The sequence below is a fragment of the Somniosus microcephalus genome, chromosome 6 (genome assembly GCF_052327205.1).
Source record: "Somniosus microcephalus isolate GS21.2 chromosome 6, FLI_Smic_1.0, whole genome shotgun sequence".
Taxonomy (NCBI): domain Eukaryota; kingdom Metazoa; phylum Chordata; class Chondrichthyes; order Squaliformes; family Somniosidae; genus Somniosus; species Somniosus microcephalus.
In genome coordinates this window covers 214,670,964-214,695,776 of record NC_140992.1, presented here as the reverse complement: position 1 = coordinate 214,695,776, position 24,813 = coordinate 214,670,964, and the positions used below count along the sequence as shown (strand labels likewise).

At 45.2% G+C, this 24,813-nt stretch overlaps 1 protein-coding gene across 1 annotated transcript in view; it reads left to right on the top strand.

Moving 5' to 3' along the window:
• Positions 1-19,835, top strand: part of mmp2 (matrix metallopeptidase 2) — a 48,321-nt gene extending 28,486 nt beyond the window's left edge. Inside the window, exons 7-13 of the mRNA XM_085991388.1 lie at positions 60-233; positions 2,024-2,179; positions 2,772-2,898; positions 16,994-17,130; positions 17,823-17,982; positions 18,195-18,304; positions 18,906-19,835. Coding sequence (XP_085847514.1) covers positions 60-233; positions 2,024-2,179; positions 2,772-2,898; positions 16,994-17,130; positions 17,823-17,982; positions 18,195-18,304; positions 18,906-19,009 — 968 coding nt within the window. The 3' untranslated portion in view covers positions 19,010-19,835. The remainder of the gene's footprint in view (positions 1-59; positions 234-2,023; positions 2,180-2,771; positions 2,899-16,993; positions 17,131-17,822; positions 17,983-18,194; positions 18,305-18,905) is intronic.
• The last annotated feature ends 4,978 nt before the right edge of the window (positions 19,836-24,813 follow it).

The window sequence follows — 24,813 nt, the reverse complement described above, 5'->3', positions numbered from 1 at the left end:
TAGTTTGTTGGTTTGTCTTTTTTTTAATGTTGCTCAACTGTCTGATTCCTTCATTTCAGCCATGTCAACAATTGGAGGAAATTCAGATGGTATAGCTTGTGTATTTCCTTTCACTTTCCTTGGTAAAACGTATGACTCCTGCACCAGTAACGGACGTAATGATGGCAAGATGTGGTGTGCGACCACTGGGAATTATGATGAAGACAGCAAGTGGGGATTCTGTCCTGACGATGGTAAATTTGTAGATAAAAGTCGAATAGTACTCAAGGGAATAGAGCATTTTGGACAAGAAGTATTCAGAACTATAAACATTGTTAGGAAAAATTTAAAGTTTTTTATATTTGAGAGAAGAAATTCACAGTTTTTAGGAATGGAAGATTGGAAAACAGCTGACCAATCATACAAAGTTGAGCTGAACTAAAAAAAATATGTTTTGCATTCTGCCACGCCAAATATGAAACTACTTGCAGACGAGTGGATAGTTGACTTTATTTGTCTTGGCAATGCATTGTCCAGGAAATTATGGAGATGGCTAGTGGAAGATGTCTAGTTCTCCATATTTGTTGTGAAAAATGAAACTGCCCAGCTCATGAACCAGAGGGAAGGAGGGGCAGCGTGACCACTTAATTATACTACTCAATGAACGTTGTAACAATGGCCTGACTGATGCTTTCCTGCCCATTCCATGAAAGCACTGGATGGTTTAAAGCCTGTACACAATAGGGTACATACCACAGAGATGGATTTTACATAACCCTACATACCAACAGTGAACACACTTCAAAAAGTAATCAATTGGCTGTAAAGCACTTTGAAATGTCCTGAGGTCATGAAAGGCACTACATAAGTGCGTATTCTTTTAGGAAGGGCTGACCGTTAGCTCATCTCAACTGCAGCAACAGTTGGCCTCCACACCCCTGCGATAAGAAGGGGAAAATTAGCCAGAGTTCCCATTCCTGATCGCTATCCAGTCACCCTCTGCTAAAGGTGCGCTGTCTGACTTTTGAATGAGGATAGGATTGAACTCAGCTGTGAAGTTCCCTTCACAATATGGGGAAATTCAAACCTTCCCTCCAATTCTAAACTATTTCTGGGATGATGAGTCGCAAGTCAATGGACAAGCATTAACTGTTGTTAGACAGCAATGGCTTACCAATACACAGAAGATAAGTGACAAAGGAGTGATAAGTGAGACAATAAAAGAAAGGATGACGGCGGGTCAATGATGTCTGGATAGATCAAAAAGTCCTGGATTACATCTCTCCCACAATTATTCAATAGCCATGAAAATTTGCAGGCCTTCTCTCCAGGAAAGCACCTTGGGATGTTTTATTACATTAAAGACACTACAGTGTTGTAGTCATAAATGCCAGGCTGTGTCAACTGGGAACTTCTGCTGCTGACCCTGTTAAAGTATCCAGCTTTATGAGCTGGTTACATAATTTGCAATTTACTGGCCGCCCCCACACCACAATGGGGCATTTCTGGCATCCACCAGAGCAGGGGTGCATGTAATGCAGCACTGATCAACTGCTCAGTGTTATGCAAGCAGCCTTAACCCTATAGCCAATGTTTGGTGGACCCCATTTACTCTGCTGGCTAGGCCAGTATAACTCATTTGCCCCTGTGCACCAGCTGCCTGACGTGACCCAGGCACGGTAATTTCCTCACCCTGGTCACCCATCCTCCAACATCAGGGGCCATGTTTAGGGTGGATGGAGGTTCCATGGAGTCCCCGTGCCCCCTCCCGGAAATTCACAGACGAGGCTGAGACCCAGTGTAGCTGATTCCCAGCCTATTTCCTGGGCCTTCCACCACACTCCAGGTGGAATTATGCCAGGAATGGACCAGACAGGCTAGCGTGGCCAGTGTGATTACTGATTGGGTGAATATTCACAGCTGAAATGCATCTCTAGTCTTTGGTAACAGTTAAATATATGAACATGAGAACATGTGCTGTGTCCTTCCTCTACAGATTTTTAGCAAAAGAGTACAACCTGATTTTTCTTCTTGACTCTTGCAGGTTACAGTCTTTTCCTTGTTGCTGCTCATGAGTTTGGCCATGCACTTGGTTTGGAGCATTCCCAAGATCCTGGAGCTCTAATGGCCCCAATCTACACCTACAGCAAACATTTCAGGCTCTCACACGATGATATTACTGGCATTCAGAAACTTTATGGTACAGTAACAGCAGACTAAATTATTAATAGGAAAGCTAAAGTTTGTTTTGTACACTCTAATTTCTATAGTTCTTAAATTCCTATAGCTATTAAGAATAATGTTCACTAGATTGACTGCAAGCCATAGTGCTACTTAAAGGAGAAGAATCGTGAGAGGAGTACTTTAAATATAGAGTTGACCCCCCTATTTGTATAATGCAAAAAGCACAGTGTCAAAAAACTTCTTTTTTGTGGGAGATATTGGAATTTTATTCCAACTCCCATTCGCCAGGAAACTAATTGTATAATGCAGGTTGCAGGCATTGTCAGGGAACAGTTGTATGATAAACACTGAACTATCCATTAGGGACCAGCCTGGTTATCAATCCAAGCGCAGCTGAGATGGGAAAACTGGCACACAGTCTGAAAAATTCCAATTCTATATTGCCATGATATAATATTCAACTGATTCATTAACATGTCATCCTACTGATACAGTATTGTTGTCTTGTTGAAAGAGCTGAACAATTGTCAACATTATCACTGACATAACTTTTCTTTGTGTATCCTGTCAACTGAAAACAAACCTTGTGCATTCTGGGTTCACTACAGGTATACCAACCGATAAACCCTTGCCACCAACACAGGGTCCTATCACTCCTATGGACCTATGTAAGGAGAACCTGGTCTTCGATGCAATTACAAAAATCAGAGGAGAAATGTTCTTCTTTAAAGATCGGTAAGGACTTTTTCCATTTTGTATCTATCTTTTAGTTTACCATTAAATAAAGTAACGGAAATAAAAATTGGGAGAAATGTAGAATGGGCTCCCAATTCACTGTCACCATTTTACACTATCACACAAAGTCAGAATTACCCCTCTTGCGTTTGCCCAAGTTCTTCTAATTAAGCTGACCTCAGAATTTACAACTGGGTCAGTGTCAGTGCTAGCTGTTATTCTCTTCTGCCATTTCTGGCAGGGCTAACAGCCCAGTGGAAAACTCGAGCTTTGGTGTGTAAAGTCCGCGCCTCAATAATATACGGACTTCGGGAGAACAGTTTAACAGGTACTTTACTGAACAAGAGGCAGCTTGAAACTGAAACTACAGAAGCCTGCTAGGGCCTTTTATACAGGGGTGGTCACTGCCGGTACTGCAGTCTAAGACCAATTCCTCCCCTTTTAGATAAACAGTACATAACATTCATTTAACAACTAAATAATAACTAATTACAATTACAATTTTCTCAGTAATATATACATTAACTGGAATAGTCATTTATAAGTTCAGTCTTTGAGGAGGCTTCCTGATCCGGACTGGATAGCGCCTTTCTCGAGTATCCTGTTCTGGCGGTGGAGTCAATTCTGGCTCATTGTCATTGGTTGGTTCGTCAGCTTCCAATACCCCTGCTTCTGAGGTAGACGCAATCTGTAGTTCGGGCTCATTCCCAGGTGCACATGCTTGTGGTACAGGTTTGGCTTGTTCCTGTGACTCTAGAATCTGGTCAGCATGGCGTCTCACGATGCTCTCTCCAACGTCCACTGTGTACATTAGTGGTCCCTGCTGTGTGCATATCGTGCCTGGCTGCCATTTTTCTGTTCGGTAGTCGCGGGCCAAGACTGGTTGCCCTATCTTGAAGCTCCTGGTTGGCTTCTCATTTATGTGCTGGAACTGCTTATCCTCAACATCTCGTCTTATGTTTGGTTTGAGCAAATCCAAGCGACATCTTAGTCTCCGGTTAAAAAACAGTACGGCTGGAGTTTGGTTGGTTACTGCATGTGTTGCATTCCGGTAAGCAAACAGGAAGTTATCCACCTTGTGTTGCAGTGGTATGTCGTCATTATACATTGCCTTTATGGCCTTTTTAAAGGTCTGAACAAACCTCTCAGCCAATCCATTTGTGGCTGGATGATATGGGGCAGATGTGTAATGTTTCACCCCATTATTCTTCAGGAACCTCCGGAAATCCTCAGACACAAACTGTGGGCCAATGTCGGAACAGATCTGTTCTGGCAACCCATTCCTGGCGAAGATGGTTCTTAGGACTGCAATAGTTTTCTCTGTGGTGGTGGAGGACATTTTAATGACCTCTGGCCATTTTGAATGGGCGTCCACAGCAATTAGAAACACTGAGTCCATAAATGGACCAGCAAAATCAATGTGTACCCGTTGCCATGGAGATGAGGGCCACTCCCATGGATGTAGCGGGGCCTGTGGTGGAGCGTTTTGGACCTTCTGGCATCCTGTGCATCTCTTGGTCATATCCTCGATTTCTTTATCGATTCCCGGCCACCACACAAACGCCCTGGCTAGGCTCTTCATTTTTACCCCTCCCAGATGACCCTCGTGAAGCTCATTGAGTACTCTATCTCTCAACTTGGGTGGAATTACCACTCGGGATCCACACATCAAGGTTCCCCGGCACACTGACAGCTGTTCCCTCCTTGGCGAGAATGCTGGCAACAGTGAGTCGCCATATGCTGGCCATCCCTTCACCGTCAAATCATAGACCCGAGAGTGTCGGGTCATTTCGGGTTTCCTTCTCAATACTTGCGTTTGTAACAGGCAAACATTCGACTATGGTCGCATGGAATATCTCCACAGGGTCCACTGCAGGTGCTTCTTCCGCCGTAGGCAACGGTAGGCGCGACAGCCCATCAGCGTTTCCATGTTGTTTCGTACCTTTGTACTCTATCTCATACTGATGTGCCCCTAGAAAAAGTGACCATCTTTGCAGCCGTTGCACCGTCATCACCGGAACGCCCTTCTTTGGTGTAGTGTATGTAACTGTTCTACCTTTAAGAGAACTATTGTATGTAACCGTCCACCTTTAAGAGAACTATTTTAGGTGTGGCACTACTTTATCTTGGCTGCTGTACACTGTAATACCGACGGTGACCACACCGGTATATAAGTGCTGTGTCAGGATTTATTGGGCAGATTCGCCCTGACCTTCGAATAGTAAAGTCCTGTTAAAAGTTACTCTTGTAGTCTGTGTATTAATTCGCCATAATACCTACAGACTTTACAGTGGCGACGAGTTCGATCTTACCCTGCGGCAACAATACTTCCGAAGCAGTTAACGAGCGTCGAGAAGAGGCACCCGCCCTCGTCGTTCTGCTGAGAGAAAACTCGAGTCTGCAGAGCAAGGAAGAAGGAAGAATTCAGACACGAAGCCTTCCATCAGCAACAGGCACTGATTGTCCCTTCTGCCACGGTGGTGAGTGTGCCGATCAGCACGAGAAGCAAGTCGGCCACGGTGACTGTGAGTAAAGGGAAAATAAAAAAAATAAACGGAGGATAAGGGCGGTGAACTCGACCACGGTCGGGGGAAAGGAGCCGGACAGAAGTCGGGCCCAGAGGCGCTGAGACTGGGGCAGCGTGGAGCACGGAAGCCGCGGTACAAGCGGGCTGGGAGACGCAACGGCGTCGCGAGACAGCTAGACCGCGACCGGCGAAAAAGGCCGGGCAGCTACCGAGGCCACGAGGCGCTGCGACCGGGATCGTAAGGCGCGGGAAGATATAAAAATAAATAAACCGCGGTGAACTCAGCCGCAGTCGGGGAGGAAAGCACCGGACTGCGAGAGGGCTGGGAGGCGCGATTGGAGTGAAAAAGGCCAGGCAGCGACCGAGGCCACGAAGCGCTGCGACCGGGATCGTAAGGCGCGGGAAGATATAAAAATAAATAAATCGCGGCGAACTCAGCCGCAGCTGTGGAGGAAAGCACCGGACTGCTAGAGGGCTGGGAGGTGCGATTGGAAGCCGCTGAGGGAGAGACAGAGCCCGAGCGAGCGGGAGAGACAGAGCCCGAGCGAGGGAGACTGAGCGAGATCCAGCCCAGCGGCTGAAACTGTTCGCTGTCAACGGGTTGTACCCAGCGCCGGTTGCCCTGCCGAGAAAAGGGAACAAGGAACGCACTGAAGCCGACGCGCAGGCTGCGAACCCCGAAAGCCAGCGGTCGTCGCCCGAGGGAAAAGCTTACCCCTCCCGCCAGGGGAAGAAACGCGGGAAGCCGCCAGTAGGCGGGGAAGAAGACAGAAGCGGGAAACCGCCATTTTGAAAGTGGGCGGGGAAAGAAGACAAGCGCGGGAAACCGCCATTTTGAAAAAAAAAAAGTTAAAGAAATATTTCGTTGTTGTTTCTCAGGAAGAGTGTGAAGATGCCTAAGCGTAGTAACATCAACGGTTTCGATTCCGATGTGGAAGATTGGGCCACGTATGTAGAACGCATCGAGATATATTGTAAGGTCAATAAGATAGCAAATTATGACAAAGCTCTAACCTTACTAAACTCAATGGGTGCGAAGACATACGGGTTATTGAAGCATCTTCTATCACCAGCTAAACCGGCGGATCAGTCTTTCGCTAATATTGTTGCTGTCCTGAAGGATCATTTTAACCCCGCACCGCTGATGTTAGCGGAACGATCAAAATTTTACGTGAGAACGCAACGAAAAGAGGAAAGCAACGCGGAGTACCTGGTTGAACTGCGTAGGCTAGCAAAATACTGTCAGTTTGGGGTACATCTGACAGAGGCACTGAGAGACAAGTTCGTGTGCGGGATGTCGAAGGAAGGAACACAAAAACGACTGCTCGAAGAGAACGATCTTACACTTGATAAGGCTGTCCTTATTGCAGCATCGCACGAAGCCGCAGCGAGAGGCACGGCAGAAATGCAGCGGAAGACAGCGGTACTCAGTGTGGATCAAATGACTTCGGGTACAACGAAATGTTATCGTTGTGGGAAGACAACACACGACCAGAACCAATGCTGGTTTAAAAACCAGGAATGTAGAAAATGTGGCAAGCTTGGTCACATAGCTAAGGTATGCCGGTCAGGAAAGAAGACCAGCAATAATAAGTCACCGCAGAAGAAGTACAGAAAGGTACATAAGGTGACTGGGAAGAGTCCAGATGAACAGAATTCGGACTCAGACTCCAACAGCAAGGAACTGGGTAGTCTGAGGATTCACAATGTGAGTAAAGAAGCTGACCGACAAACTATCTGGGTCACACTACAGATTGCAAAAGTCCAAGTGAAGATGGAAGTGGACACCGGATCGGCGTTGACGGTCATGAATAAGCAAGATTACAAAAAGTTATTCAAACATATTCCCCTACGGGATACGGAGATAGTATTGCGGATATACACGGGGCACAGAGTATACCCCATCGGAAAGATAGAAGTCAAGGTGAGATACAAGGACAAAGATCACCAAGGGATGGACATGTATGTGCTGCCCAAGGGAGGTCCACCACTTCTGGTACGGGAGTGGATCAGGAAAATAAAGATAGACTGGCATTCACTAAACACAATGACGGTAGATTCCGGAAAGGAAGATGTCAAACCTGAACAGTTGTCCAGAATATTGGACGAAGCTAAAGAGGTATTCCAGCAAGGACTGGGAACACTGAGAGGAATTAAAGCAAAAATCAAGATTGCAGAACATGCAAGCCCAAAATTTTTCAAAGCCAGATCGGTACCTTACGCGATACGACCTGCTGTGGAGGCAGAACTGGAAGAGCTTGAACGTTCAGGGGTACTGTCTAAGGTGGACTGGAGTGAGTGGGCCACGCCCATTGTTCCCGTCATGAAGTCTTCATCAAGTAACAAGCCAGGGGGACCGGGAAAGGTCCGCATCTGCGGAGACTTCAAGATCACAGTTAATCCGGTGCTTCACACGGTACAATACCCGCTCCCGCGGATTGAGGATATCTTTGCTTCATTGTCTGGCGGGAAACACTTCACCAAGATAGACCTGGCACAAGCATACTTACAAATGGAAGTCGAGGAAGAGTCGCGCCAGTATCTCACAATCAACACGCACAGAGGCTTGTATCGTTATAATAGACTGGTTTTTGGAGTAGCTTCGGCTCCAGCAATTTGGCAGAGGGCCATGGAGCAGGTCTTTCAGGGTATTCCAAGCACGCAGTGTTACTTGGACGATATCCTGATTACGGGAGAAGACGAGGAGGAACACCTCACAAATTTGAAACTGGTGCTCACCAGGTTGAAGGAATATGGCCTTCGAGTTAATCGCCAGAAATGCGAGTTCTTCCAGAAACGGATCTCGTACTGCGGTCATGTCATTGACCAAGAGGGGCTGCACAAGTCACCTGACAAGATAGAAGCTGTCGTGAAGGCCCCCGCTCCGGAAAATGTATCACAGTTGAGATCGTTTCTGGGGTTGATTAATTATTACCACAAGTTTCTGCCAAATCTATCCACGGTGCTGCATCCGCTGAATGCTCTGTTGCGGAAAGAAGTACCATGGAAGTGGAGCGAGGACTGTAAGAAGGCCTTTCGCAGAAGCAAGGCGTTGATTACCTCTGAGGAAGTGTTGGCTCATTTCAACCCAACGTTACCTCTTCGTCTAGCTTGTGATGCTTCCCCTTATGGAATTGGAGCAGTACTTTCACACAAGTTACCAAATGGCTCGGAAAGGCCAGTCGCATTTGCGTCCCGATCATTGACCTCCGCTGAGCGAAATTATGCTCAGATAGATAGGGAGGCCCTCAGCCTTGTGTGGGGAGTAAAGAAATTCAATCATTACCTGCAGGGCAAGAAGTTCACATTACTGACAGACCACCAGCCGTTGGTGTCCATATTCAACCCTAACAAGGCCGTTTCCACTATGACAGCGCAAAGGCTACAGAGGTGGTCCGTGTTACTTGGGACACACCAATATGACATCGAATACAAAAGGTCCAAACAGCATGGAAATGCTGATGGGTTATCGCGCCTACCGTTGCCAGTAGTAGAAGAGGCGGCTACAGTGGACCCGGTAGAGATGTTCCACTCATCCATAGTGGAATGTCTACCAGTAACAAATTCGATGATCGAAAATGAAACAAGAAATGACCCGACTCTCTCACGAGTCTACGATTTAACAGTGGAGGGATGGCCAGCACATGGCGAACCAACGCTGCCCGCATTTTCGCAAAGAAAAGAACAGCTGTCAGTGTGCCGAGGAACCTTGATGTGTGGATCTAGAGTGGTGATTCCACCCAAACTTCAGCAGAAGGTGCTAAAGGAGCTTCACGAGGGGCATCTGGGTGGAGTGAAAATGAAGAACCTAGCAAGAGCGTTTGTGTGGTGGCCAGGTATTGATGGAGACATCGAAGAAATAACCAAGAGCTGTCTAGGATGCCAGAAGGTCCAAAACGCGCCACCACAAGCTCCTCTGCATCCATGGGAGTGGCCCTCATCTCCTTGGCAAAGGGTACACGTCGACTTTGCTGGTCCATTTATGGACTCAATGTTTCTAATCGCGGTGGATGCACACTCCAAGTGGCCGGAGGTAATAAAGATGTCCTCCACCACCACGGAAAAAACCATCACAGTATTAAGGACCATATTTGCCAGGAATGGGCTGCCGGAACAGATCTGTTCTGATAATGGACCGCAATTTGTGTCCGAAGAATTCAGGAAGTTCTTAAAAAGGAATGGGGTCAAGCACTACACGTCAGCCCCATACCATCCCGCCACCAATGGATTAGCTGAAAGGTTTGTCCAGACCTTCAAGAAGGCCATAAAGGCCATGGGTAATGAAGACATCAACCTACAACATAAGGTAGATAACTTCTTGTTGGCGTACAGGAATGCAACACATGCGGTCACAAACCAAACTCCTGCCATGATGTTTTTCAATAGAAGACTAAGATGCCGGCTGGATTTGATTAAGCCAAACGTCAGAAGGGACGTAGAGAACCGGCAATTTCAGGGCATGAATGAAAGGCCAACTAGATCCTTTCAGATAGGTCAACAAGTTTTGGCCCGGGACTACCGTACCGAGAAATGGCAGCCTGGAACTATTGGGAAAAGGCTAGGGCCGCTGATGTATACCGTGGACATTGGTGACAGCATAATAAGGCGCCACGTTGACCAGATCATAGGGTCATCCACAAAGGACCAACCTACTCCACAACCTTACACGGCTAATGTTGAAGCAGAGATATCCAGAGCACCTACCTCCGATCTGGTAATACTGGAATCAGATGAACCTGACACTGTCCTTCAAGCCGAATCGACCTTGCCAGAAGAACCTACTACCCCGCCGAAAACTACTACACCACCGAGGCGTTATCCGGACAGAGTCAGGAAGCCTCCAGAGAGACTGAATCTGTGAACTGTTTTGCATAAGTTGTATATATGTTATGATGTTATGTTAATGGGGAATAAGTATGTTGTAAGCTAAAAAGGGAGGATTGTAGTGTATGTAACTGTTCTACCTTTAAGAGAACTATTGTATGTAACCGTCCACCTTTAAGAGAACTATTTTAGGTGTGGCACTACTTTATCTTGGCTGCTGTATACTGTAATACCGACGGTGACCACACCGGTATATAAGTGCTGTGTCAGGATTTATTGGGCAGATTCGCCCTGACCTTCGAATAGTAAAGTCCTGTTAAAAGTTACTCTTGTAGTCTGTGTATTAATTCGCCATAATACCTACAGACTTTACATTTGGGTTAAAAATTGAGACCAGGGGTTGATGATCAGTCAGTAGGGTGAATTTCTGCCTGTGCAGATAGTGATTGAACTTCTTCACCCCCCACACCAGGCTGAGGGCCTCCCTGTCAATCTGGGCGCAGTTACGCTCGGCTGAGGTTAGCGAGCGCGATGCAAAGGCTATTGGCCTCTCTGAACCGTCACGGAATTTGTGTGACAGCACCGCTCCAATGCCGTAAGGTGACGCATCACATGCCAACCGAACCGGTAGTGTTGGGTTGTAGTGGGCCAATACTTCTTTTGAAGTGATTTGGCATTTACATTCCTGAAAGGCACGCTTACACTCATCACTCCGTTTCCATGTTACACCAGTTTGAAGGAGGGCGTTCAGTGGGTGCAGAATTGTAGATAAATTCGGCAAGAACTTATGGTAGTAGTTCACCAACCCGAGGAACGACCTCAGTTGCGACACATTTTCTGGTGCTGGAGCCTTGACTACAGCCTCAATCTTGTCCGGCGACTTATGCAACCCTTCCTCATCAATCATGTGGCCACAATACAAGATTTGTCTCCTGAAGAACTCGCATTTGGGACGGTTGGCTTGTAGCCCATATTCCTGCAATCTCGTGAGCACCTGTTCCAGGTTGGCAAGGTGTTCATTGTCATTTTCGCCCGTAACCAGGATGTCGTCCAAATAACACTGGGTCCCCGGGATCCCTTGCAGGACTTGTTCCATTGCCCTCTGCCACAGAGCTGGGGCCGATGCTACCCCAAATACCAGTCGATTGTACTGGTAAAGGCCTTTGTGAGTGTTTATCGTGAGGTATTTCCTAGATGCTTCTTCCACCTCCATTTGTAGATACACTTGAGCCAGGTCAATCTTTGTAAAACGTTTCCCTCCAGATAGCGAGGCGAAAATAAGTCACCTTGAAGTCCCCACAGATGCGAACCTTCCTTGGCTCCCCAGGCGTGCTGCTCAATGCTTTCTTCATTACAGGAATGATGGGTGTGGCCCACTCACTCCAGTCCACCTTAGACAGTATACCTGAACGCTCCAGACTCTTCAGTTCAGCTTCCACAGCTGGGCGTATCGCGTATGGCACCGGTCTGGCCTTGAAAAATTTTGGGGTTGCGTTATCCTCAATCTTTATGGTTGCCTTTACTCCTTTTAGAGTCCCAAGTCCTTGTTGGAACACCTCTTCCGCGTCAGATAGAATTTGTGACAGACGTCCAGGTGCGACGTCATCATCTTTTTTGTCAGTCACAGTTAGTGCCAGAATGGAATGCCAATCCAATTGTAGTCTTCGGATCCATTCACGTCCCAATAATGGTGGTCCTCCATCTCGTAGTATATACATGTATAGTTTCTGTGTTTCCTTTCCGTTATATTCAACTGGCACCCTTATTTTTCCTCTGGGGTAGACCTTTTGCCCCGTGTATGTCTTCAATACAATGGACGTGTCCTTTAAGGGTATGTGTGAGAATAGCCGCTCATAGTCTCGTCGATTCATGACAGTTAGGGCTGATCCTGTGTCCAATTCCATCTTCACTGGGGACCCTGCTATCATGAGGGTGACCCAAATGGTTCGGTGATCTTCTTTTGCGATCACGTTGTGTAACTTTAAACAACTTAGTCGCCTGCTCCCGGAGTCCTTATCACTCTCCTGATCTTCTGAACTACTATCTGTCAGTTTCTTTACTTTCCTGTACTGTTCCTTAGTAGTTCTTGTCGTGTTGGTCTTCTTTCCCGACCTGCAGACTCTTGCTATATGTCCCATTTTCCCGCATCGCCTGCATATTTTGTCTTTAAACCAGCAGTCCTTCTGCTCATGGGTTGTTCTGCCGCAGCGATAGCACTTTTCGGTTCCATACGCCATTTCGTTAGCGCTGTATTCTTGTGGTTTCTGTTGTATTTCCGCAGCTCCCCGTGCTGCTGCTTCGTAGGATACTGCCACGCTGAAAGCCTGTTCTAGCGTCAGGTCCTTTTTTGAAAGTAGTCGTTTCTGGGTTCCTTCACTCTGGAGCCCGCAGACAAACTTATCCCGTAAGGTGTCTGCCAGTCCTGCTCCGAACTGGCAGTGCTTCGATAACTTGCGTAGTTCCATAAGATAGTCAGCATTGCTCTCATCTTTGTGCTGGTTTCTTTTATGGAACTTGAATCTTTCTGCTATCAGCAGTGGTGTAGGGCTTAGATGTTCCTGTAAGATATGAACAATCTCCTCAAAACTTTTCTCCATTGGTTTAGCTGGGGTAATTAAATTCCGCAATAGGCCGTACGTACTCGCACCCATCAGATTTAATAATACCGACGCCCTCTTTCCATCAGCCACCTCATTTGCCTTGCAGTACACTTCAATTCTTTCCACATACGTTGTCCAGTTTTCTACCTCGTTGTCGAAAGCAGTGATACTGCCACTTTTCGGCATCTTGGGCGATTTTAAAATGGCGCCTCCCGCGCTTTTGCTTCTTCCCCAACGGGATAAAATGGCGCCTCCCGCGCTTTTGCTTCTTCCCCTTACTGCCACGCTGCTCCTAGCGTTCTACGGGGTAATGGCGGCGACCCGCAGCTTCGGCGCGTCTCGCTTTCCTTCCCCCCCGTTTAGTTTCTCTCCGCTGTCCTGTTCTTGAGCACCGACCGTGCCCTGTGCGCTCCACCCTCTCTCTCATTTTCTTTTCCCGGCGATGCTGCGCGGCCCGATTTGTAGAGCCGCTCGATCGAGCTTGAGCCCGCCGCAGTCCGGAAGGGTCAGCGCGCTACCTGCTACCAGCACGATTCGCTGGAACCACAGTCTCTCCCGCAATTCTCCAAACACCAATGGATTCTTTGGGCGGTTGCCCTCGATCGACGCCTGTTGCTCAGACTACGACCTTCCAGGACCTTCCTTTCAGGCGAGATCCCCGTGAGATGATGCCACACTGCAGGTGAGTTCGAACTTACTCGTCGCCACTGTAAAGTCCGCGCCTCAATAATACACGGACTTTGGGAGAACAGTTTAACAGGTACTTTACTGAACAAGAGGCAGCTTGAAACTGAAACTACAGAAGCCTGCTAGGGCCTTTTATACAGGGGTGGTCACTGCCGGTACTGCAGTCTAAGACCAGTTATTCCCGTAAAGGTACATACACAACATGGTGTATTATCTTCATTGCTAAGGAGGCCAAGATAATGGCCCGCATTTTCCAATCGGAGGCTTCCTGCGTGCGGAGGCCTCTGATCTGGAAAAAATGTACGCCCTTATTTGAGGGCTCCATAGGTCCGGACATTTCCGTTCCTGGGCCGCTGCTGTATGAAATGCACAGGGTCCAGGTATACCAGGGGCGCAGGCGGTTCGCAAGCGTCCCTGGGATCAGGTGGGCCATGGGGAACCAATGAAAGAAGGGAATCCTCCTTCATACTTTTAACAGCTTAGGCCTGTCAAAAGTATGAATGGGGATCACTCAAAAAACACATCAAAACATTAAATAATTTTTTTTTTAAAGTCACGTTTTAAAATTAGTTAAAATTACATTAAATTAACTATTTTAAACAATTAAATTTTTTGGAAAACAAATTAGTTTTTATGGGGCTAAAAACTTACCTTTTTTATAAGTATTTTTTAAATTATAAATGAGTGGGGGAAAAAAATATTTTTTTACTTTTTTAAACTCTTATGCTGGTAAAAGGAGGCCTTATGCTTTTACCAGGCATAAGATTTTTAAGGGATTTCAGCGGGCGGAAGTTCTGCAGAAAGCGGAACTCTCCACCCGCGGAGGCCCTTCTCCAGGGCAGGCGGAGGATCTGTCAAGAGGATTCTTGACAGATCGGAAGTGCCAGTTTTCAGCGCATGCGCTTGCGAGGTCCCTACGGGTGTGTACACAGCTCATACGCACCCAGAGGGATCGGAAAATACGGGCCAATAAGATGGATTGTGTGCTGCTCAGAACCTAGGCTACTTTGTATTTGATAAGTATTAAGTTCTTTATGGTAGTCACAACTCAGCTACCGTTGGCTGTACAGGTGTTAAATATAGCTCTAAAACTGGTAGAAGAGTGTGAGTCAGTCCTCAAGGGAAAATTGGCTGTATTTATTATTATTGGCTATTTCAGTGGCTACGTAGCCTTTCGAGTAATGGAGTGCTTGCAGCCTTCTTTGGCAGGCTGCAGAGAAAGCACACCTCTTCTTTCGGGATTCACCACTGTGCAGTTAGGCAGACCAGAGGGACTGATGAAGATATACCATACAACAGTACACCATCTCCAGTACTGAAGGGACGTAGCACGTTACAAAATTATGACTGAGGCAACATCAAAAGAATTGCTAGTGATTAAACCAGAAACAGAAGAACTGCTGCAACTGCATAACAGCCATCCTGCACCAATCCAACATGTCTGCACAGAATGCTGCTGGTGAAATGTGCTGTTCAGGCATTCCAGATGCATTATCGGGCCTAGCCCTTATTTACATTTGTGGGGGTCTTAATGAGCCTAGTGCATAACAAGTGCACAGGATCTGAACACTACAAGTGCTTGCAGGATGTATTATTATGTGCTATGTGCTTGGGGGATTGAGAAGGCCTCAGGCTTTAGCATCCCGTAATGCAAGGAGAAGGCACCCAATTTGCAGCAACACCATGGATACTAAAGATTGTCCCACAGTTTAAACTGTGACAATAAACTAAAATCCAAAGCCGTGGTCTATTAGTCGCTACCTGAAATACTCTCAGCTATGCTGTAATGTAGATTGAAACATTGTGGAGTTATGGTCATGCTTTATAATCCCAGCCAGATTTCAAGTATTTCTCACTTGGGATTAAAAATTCTATAGGATATTTATTTGTTAAACATGTTTGGAGAGTGGAACAAATTGGAAATTGTACAGCATCTTGATAGATCATAAAAGGGTCTGTAAGCATCCTTGGAGTCTGGAAACGTTATGAGGGGTTAAATTCTCATCCTCCATGCTCCCAGATCAGAGCTTCACATCCCGGGATCACATCTCGGGAATTCAGACATGTACTTTCGTGACTTTACACCAATACCTTTTTATTAAGGGAGCAGTTTTACTGTTAAATCATGAGGCTGCAGAACCACAAGTCTTAATTCTTAAATTAACTAATAATTTAAACTTTAATCTGACTAACAGAAAGGGTAAAGATAACACAAAATGGGCTAGAAATTCCCCTCGAGCCCCGTTTGGGGCGCTAAATCAGAAAAGCTGGAAAAGTTAGCGCCAGACTTTCTAAAATTCCCACTTTTTGCTCCAAGAAGGAAGTGGAGCGCTGAATCAAGCATTCCACTTCCTTCTCAGAGCGCAAGAGGGGGGTTGTTTGCGACCCAGGGCGCACGGCTCAGCAGCGCCACGCTCTGGGCCGCGTGGTGCTGACGCGTTGCTGGGGCTCTTCCCTTATTTTAAAGGGAAGGGCCCCATGCTGTGAACTCTGCAGTTTTTTTTAACTTACCTGCAGCACCGGGGAGCGGGGTGCCGCGCGATCAGCCCAGCACTCAAGCAGAGTGACAGATTGACCGATCACGGCACGGGCCCCATGTCCAGAGCAAAAAAAACATTTTTCAAAAAAGCCAACATTTTTTTCAGGCTGGCCGGCCACCTGACCTTTAACTTCTGCCCCGCTAGTGGCTGGCCGCTCTGCTCGTGTCCCCTGCAGCAGGCGCTGCCATCGCCCGGCGCTGCTGCAGGGGGCAAAGGGGAATTTTTCTGCCGGGGCGCTACTGGGGCGATGCGCCAAGAGATAACGTCATGATCTCCGGGTGTTTGAGGTCGGGGCGCAACCCGATAGCGCCGCCGCTAACCTCCCGCAGAATTCGGTGGGAGGCGCGGTCAGTGCCACAGCTGGGCAAAAAGGCCTTTGCTCTCCGTTATCGCCCCCACGGGAGGCGCAAAGGAGGGGAATTTCTCCCCCTTAATCCCTTAACATTTGATACTGTAAATGATATTCTAAAATATTTGCACTACCTAATGTTATTCTCTTTATTGACATTACTTATATTCTTATGAAGAGTTACCAGTGATGTCATCAATTCATTCTATCTTCAAAGGAGGTTTTCATTATAACATGACTGCTTTGGACAAGTTTGGCTAACTTTTTATAGTCTTGTGCATTAATTAGCTACATTTAAACTAATTTGGTAGAAGCACCAGTTGGCCAAGTTATTCTCCCTTTTGCCAGAGAAGTAAAATTGGTCTTTCGCATATCTTTTACTTAAATTTTCAGATACATCTAGTTTAGATTTTTTTTTAAAACACAATTTTTTAAAGAGCATCCTCTTGCAGAGTCAGGGAATTAGGAACTTCAACTGCTGGTATACACTTTGCCCGTAGTGATTAGAAACAGATGTGCTGATGAATCAGTCCATTGTGCATTCCCTAAAATCTTTTGTGCTGTTTAGATTCTTGTGGAGAACCACAAATCCCCGGACCAAACCCACGGGACCTATGCTAGTTGCTGTTTACTGGTCTGATCTGCCTGAAAAATTTGATGCTGCCTATGAGGAGCCTTTAAATGAGAAGTCTGTATTCTTTGCAGGTATTCATTTCAATAATGATCACTGTGATTCATTGATATGTTATGTTATACAAATGTTATTTTGTCAAAAACAACTTGCGGATACAGATCCAAATCTTGGATAAAATTCTGCAAACGTACAAATATATTGAATTTAACTGATTTGTTCAATCACAAAATTACCTTTCAAAACTACTTGTAGCTGCCAAAATGATTACTTATGTGAAAGGCAAACAATATATGCCCATGCACATAGCAAACATTTGAACATTATTTTTGTAAAACTACAGAAATACTGTGCAAATTCTGATCTGGACCCTATAGGCATAATGATTGGAGTAGGTTAAAGGAAATTTCAAAAACAAACATTTTCCACACTTTGACCTTTCACTGTCACTAGGTCACACATGGAAGCAATAATGACCAAGAATTATGTTAAATGCGAAAGAGACTAAAAGACTTGATTTGTATAAAGTAATAATCTAGGACTAAAGTGTAAATCACTTTCCTCCAATAAAGTTAGTTAAGTCTATCATCCTGTTATTCAGAACTTGAATCCTGCTGTTACATGGTGAAAATGTAACTTTACTCCGATTCACTGTGGCTGTTAAATTAGTTGTTTTGCAGAGCGTGTGTATGCTAACACTAAGGGACCTCAGGTGAGCAATGGTCAATTACTCTGTTACTAGTAGACAATGGTCCTCTTTATTTAGGTGATCAGTACTGGATTTATAGTGCCAGTGAACTGCAGAAAGGATATCCCAAGAAAATCTCCACACTTGGGCTACCAGATGACTTACCACGTATTGATGCAGCTTTTAACTGGAAGAAGAACAAGAAGACCTACATCTTTGCAGGTGACAAGTTTTGGAGGTAGGCTGAAACTCTAATCAGGGAAATTTTTATTTTTGTTTTTAGATGTGCAATATCTGAAGCCTCAGATTTCACAATGCTGCAGATGATATATATTTTTATATTGGCATGTCACATTACTTACAAAAAGTACAACAACATTCCTTCATAGCTGTTACGATGAAGAACTTACTTTATTACAATTAAAGGATATGTACTTCAAACTGTTACAGATACAATGAAGTGAAGAAGAAAATGGATGCTGGATTCCCTAAGTTAATTGCAGATGCCTGGAACGGCATCCCAGATAACTTGGATTGTGCCATTGAGTCTCTTGGAAATGGTGAGCCAAACTTCCTTGAAATAGCCTGAAGACATAAATGTCCCTGGTTAAGAAACAGGAAGCCAAACAATCTTATCCTTGGCATAATGGAATCTGTGATCTGATAGGCACATTTCTTACTTTTTCTCTTTTATATGAAAAACACATGTATGTAAACTAGACTTAAATCATTGTAATGACAATAGTTTGTTTTGACATAACATGTCAACATTTGTTTCAAAATTCTGAAAGTGAATAGTAAAGGCAGTGTTCCAAATTAATGCGGCATTCCATAAGAGTGGTAGAACTCATCTTCTAACGCAATACTTCCTGCATAAAGTAAGCTCTCAATCGTTGCCACTGAGAAGAGATGAGGCATCTTCCGCCCCCACCCACCACCCCCCCCACCCCAATACCCTCCCAGGGGAAGAATAATTGGACAGTCTGCCTAAATCATACTCATGAACTTCTGACTGACTAGTTTGGAGAGGCAGAGATAGGTCCAAAAGTAAGGTCCCCCCCTGTCTTTTGCCCAACAGAAATTTTAGACAAGAATCCATTAAACTAGAGAATGTTCATTCATAAATGTGCATTAAATATTTGTTCTTTTAATTTTGCACAGGACACAGCTACTTTTTCAAGGATTGGTACTATCTTAAAATGGAAGATCAGAGCTTGAAGATTGTCAAAGTAGGGAATGTGAAACACGACTGGCTCGGTTGTTAGGTTAAACGTGTTTTCTATCATTTATCTTTTTCCCTCCAAATAGTCATCTGTCTTAACTGTAAGTTATTGTTAAAATGGCAAGTATAGCATTGTCTTACAGTTGTAAAGTCAAGCTTGGAATGTTACACCAAGACCAAATACAGCAGTATTATATCCAGCTTTGCTATTGAAACAATAGTTTTAGGTCAGTATTTTCATTATTCTGTGAGAACTATGGACAAAGTGGTGAAGGCACAGGTTGCCTGAAGTATTGATTTGTGTCGTGTGATGGGATTATAATGAGAAACTATTATTTAAGTATCTGAAAATGCTTTCTGTACTTCACTGGTACAATTTGTTTTAACACAGGCGATATTCATATAAACGTGAATTTTTCTTGTAACATACAGGAAATGCTTTGAACAAATCTAAATTAGTTTTGAAGCTTTGTGTTCTATGCAGTGTTATTGAAATATCGTAATAACCAAGACATGGAAGTAATCAATCAGCTATTAAAAACAGGTCACAATTATTACTTTTTACAACAAATACATGATGGCTAGCTGAGAACAGCCCAAAATCAGGTTAATTGTGCTAACTGATGCACAACTGCATCAGCTTTAATTGTATGTTCTGAACAATGTCATTTTGAAGAGAACGCTTAGTCAAAGCTTCTGTAGTGCTCAAAGATGATTAAAAAGTTGACAACTCACAAGAAACACAGGTGTTTCAATTTCTTATTTTACAGTGTTAAACAAACCTACAAAGGGATTGTGATATTTTGAAGTATTCTTGTACTAATTTAGTTTTTTCATAAATTTGATATTCAGTAAAGTTCTCAAAGAGTTTTGAGTCCAGTTTTTGTGAATAATTATCAGTGAAAGGACAGTAAAGGCAGACAAAGTCATTTCATTACGTTTATTCAGAAATGATTTAACCCATACATCACAATGGGTATTAATATATTGTTAATCAAATTAATCCTTGCCGGGAGCTAGACATTTTGATGAAAGTCATCTCATTAACAACATAGGTTGATAAACCTATTTCAAAACAGAAGGGGAGAAGGTGAAAGGTGTGAAAATGTGATAACTTCATATTAGGAATGTGCATTCTTAATATAAATTCCAATTTGCAAACACAAATTAAATTATTTCAAGCACAATAAGATGTTAACAGTGACCTTTTTCTTCTTGCGTGACTTTACAAAATTCTGCTGAAAATCAAAAGTATTTATCCACATATATAAAAATCTAATTACATTGGCCAGGAACTTCCTGAAATGGCGATATTTGCGACGAATTCTGTAAGTTAGACCATCGTGCACCCGGTCCTCCAGTGGTGAATTTGTGGGAAAAATTTACTGGAGAATGGATTAGAATGGGTCGCAGCTAGCATAGTGGTGAATCAGAAGCTGCACAGCCAATGGCCAATTCTGTGACAGCGGCAGCAAAATGGAGACAGCCTCTGGTTCTTTTGCCAATCACCTTAAATCTGTGCCCTCCTGTTTTTGACCCTTTATCTTTATTAATTCTATCTAGATCCTTCATGATTTTAAATACCTCTATCAAATCTCCTCTTAGCCTTCTCTGCTCCAAGGCGAACAACCCCAGCTTCTCCAGTCTATGCACGTAACTGTAATCCCTCATCCCTGGACCAGTAATCTCTTCTGTACCCTCTCCAAAGCCTTCACATCCTTCCTCAAGGGTGGTGCCCAGAATTGGACACAATACTCCAGCCGGGGCCGAAATAGTGTTTTATATAGGTTTAGCATAACTTCCTGACTTTTGGATTCTATGGCCGGAATTTTGCCGGCCCTCAGAAGGTGGGTTCGGAGGCGGATCCGCTGTCAAAATTGAAAAGTTTGGCAGCGGGTCGGGATCCCACTATCAACCCGCCTCCATGTCAGTTTCCCAAGTGTTGGGTCTGTATGCGCTTTACAGACCGGACACCAAGCAGCAGGTGAGCCAATTCAGATATTTAAGAGCGTATTAAAAGGTATTAAAAAACACAATTTTACCAGCTTTTTCATGAGGTTCCTGGCGCTCGGGGATCACATCAAGTAAGTAGGTCGGGCTGTCAATGACTCTCCATTCCTCGGAATAGTTGACAATGGCAAAAGTGGTATTAATGCTCCCATTTCACAGCTGTTCACTTTCCAATCTGAGAAGCTGCAGCCTTCAGGATTTGGAATACACTTTTCAGCTTTATGCAGTTTGGAAGTGTTTGGAGGAAACTCTCTATCCACTGTCACCTCCTTCTGTCATCTCAACCTCATCTGCCATCTATTCCAGCAGCATTGGTACCCATGAAAAAATCTCACCTTATTCCTCAGAATCCCTCCACAATCAGCCCCAACACCAACATCACCGGGCACACCAGCATCACCAACAACAATACCAACCTGCTCCACAATCACCTGGTGCTGCATAGGACACAGGGCAGCAGCACCCGACCACATTGTTGCCTGGGAGGCATGGGGTGGCCTCACCATGGCCAGATTTACTTCACTTGATGCTGTACACCCTGGCTGCCACATGATGCAGCAGGTTGGCACCACCCCACACCATCAGCATAAAGCATCCCTGCAATGCCCAAGCCATTTCTTTCACACTCATCACTATTGCGGGGGGTACCATTATGACTCACCATTCACTGTAACTCACTAAACCACTTCCAAAGGTGCACAGAAATCTGTCCAAGAACACAAAGTGTTGAAAATAAAGATTGCAATGTTTGGCAACACATCAACAGAAACTTTACATGAACATTGGCAAAAACACCCAAGTGGCTACCCTTGTATGTTGTTAGTTGGTATGATTGCACAATGATGAGGGTGAATGTGTGGGGTGGCTAGTGAGATGGGGATGTGATGATGCAGATAGAGAGAGAGAGAGATGGGTGGAGGTGCAAGGTAAGTTGGTGTGAGTAAGGATGTGCAGGAGTAAGTTAGTGAAGGCAGAATGATGGGGATGTGATGAGTTACACAGCAGGATGAGGTTGAGTGTGGCTTTGCAGTAACGTTTCGTGATCTACTGAGATCATTGAATGGTTTGCGCCACTGCAGCCTGGTCCTCCTGACGACATCCCTGCTTGTGTCCTCCTGTGCAATGTGCAACCAGGCTGTGTTGATCTCCTGGCAAGGTCTCATCCGCCCTGTGTGCTGTGACTCGAGTCATGGGAGAGCCTGGGTGAAGCCGTGCACCTTTGTGCAGTGTTTGCAGCAACTCAGTGCTGTAGAACACTGACAGCACAACTGTTAAAATGAATGTGGACATGGTCCCTTTAAGGAAACCGGCTGATGACGCATCATGAAATGACGTCATCAGACCTGCTTCCTTTCAATTGGCCGGGAACCTCGCATAGCGGGCTAAACAAGCTCAATCAATGGAAAATTCTTCTCACAGAGCGGGATGGAGCCGGGAGCGGGGTCTCAACCCGCCACCTACCTCAGCCACACTGTGCCCGCCTCGGTAAGCAAAATCGTGGCCTATATGCCTTTTTATAAAGTTCAGGATCCCATATGCTTTATTAACTGCTTTGTTAACCTGTCCTGCCACCTTCAAAGATTTGTGCACAAACACCCCCAGGTCACTCTGTTCTTGTGCCCCATTTAAAATTGTACCATTTAGTGTGTATGGTCTCTCCTCATTCTTCCTACCAAAATGTATCACCTCACACTTCTCTGCATTCAATTTCATCTGCCATGTGTCCAGTCTGTCTATGTCTTCTTGAAGTCTATTACTATCTTCCTCACTGTTTACTACACTTCCAAGTTTCGTGTCATCTGCAAATTTTGAAATTGTGCCCTGTATCCCAAGTCCAAGTCTTAATGTATATTAAAAACAGCAGTGGTCCTAGTACATAGGGACCATAGGGACATCCCACTGTATACCTCCCTCCAGTCCGAAAAACAGCCATTCACCATAACTGTGTTTTCTATCCCTTAGCCAATGTTGTATCCATGCTACTATTACCCCTTTTATCCCATGGGCTCCAATTTTGCTAATAAGCCTAATATGTGGTACTTTATCAAATGCCTTTTGAAAGTCCATATACACAACATCAACTGCACTGCCCTCAACCACCCTCTCTGTTACCTCATCAAAAAACTCAATAAAGTTATTTGCCCTTAACAAATCCATGCTGGCTCTCCTTTATTAGTCCATGCTTGTCCAAGTGGCTGTTAATTTTCTCCCAGATTATTGTTTCTAAAAGCTTCACCACCACCAACGTTAAACTGACTGGCCTATAATTACCAGGTTTATCATTTGCCCCTTTTTTTGAATGAGGGTGTAACATTTGCAATCCACCAGTCCTTTGGCACCACCCCTGTATCTAAGGAGGAATGGAAGATTGTAGCCAGTACCTCCACAATTTCTACCCTTACTTCCCTCAGCAATCTAGGATGCATCCCGTCTGGACCGGGTGACTTATCCACTTTAATTACCACCAGCCTTTCTAGTACCTCCTTTTTATCTATTTGTATCTCATCCTCATGGCTTCGTACATCCCTCACTCATGGCCCAGCATATCTCACCCTCATGGCCCAGCATATCCCTCACTCTACCATTACCATCAAGCCAGGGGACCAATCCTGGTTCAATGAGGAGTGTAGAAGAGCATGCCAGGAGCAGCACCAGACGTACCTAAAAATGAGGTACCTACCTGGTGAAGCTGCAACACAGGACTACATGCAGGCTAAACAATGGAAGCAGCATGCTATAGACAGAGCTAAGCGATCCCACAATCAATGGATCAGATCAAAGCTCAGCAGTCCTGCCACATCCAGTCGTGAATGGTGGTGGGCAATTAAATAACTAATGGGAGGAGGAGGCTCCATGAACATTCCCATCCTCAATGATGGTGGAGCTGAGCATGCGAGTGCAAAAGACAAGGCTGAAGCATTTGCAATAATCTTCAGCCAGAAGTGCCGAGTGGATGATCCATATCGGCCTCCTCCTGAGGTCCCCACCATCACAGAAGCTGGTCTTCAGCCAATTCGATTTACTCCACATGATAGCAAGAAGCAGCTGAGCACACTGGATACAGCAAAGCTGTGGGCTCCGACAACATCCCGGCTATCGTGCTGAAGATTTGTGCTCCAGATCTAGCCATGCCTCTAGCCAAGCTGTTGCAGTACAGCTACAGCAGTGGCATCTACCCGACAATGTGGAAAACTGCCCAGGTATGTCCTGTCCACAAAAAGCAGCACAAATCCAATCTGGCCAATTACCGCCCCATCAGTCGACAGTGCTATCAAGCGGCACTTACCAACAACCTGCTCACCGTTGCTCAGTTTGGTTTCTGCCAGGACCACTCGGCTCCAGATCTCATTACAGCCTTGGTCCAAACATGGACAAAAGAGCTGAATTCTAGAGGTGAGGTGAGAGTGACTGCCCTTGACATCAAGGCAGCAGTTGACCGAGTGTGCCATCAAGGAGCCCTAGTAAAGTTGAAGTCAATGGGAATCAGGAGGATAACTCTGCACTGGCTGGAGTCATACCTAACACAAAGGAAGCTGGTTGCGGTTGTTGGAGGTCAATCATCTCAGCCCCAGCACATCGCTGCATGAGTTCCTCAGAGCAGTGTCCTAGGCCCAAACATCTTCAACTGCTTCGACCTTACCTGCATCATAAGGTCCGAAGTGGGGATGTTCACTGATGAGTGCAAAGTGTTCAGTTCCATTCACAACTCCTCAGATAATGAAGCAGTCCATGCCCACATGCAACAAGACCTGGACAACATTCAGGCTTGGGCTGATAAGTGGCAAGTAACATTCGCGCCACACAAGTGCCAGGCTTGTTGTCTATCTCCAACAAGTG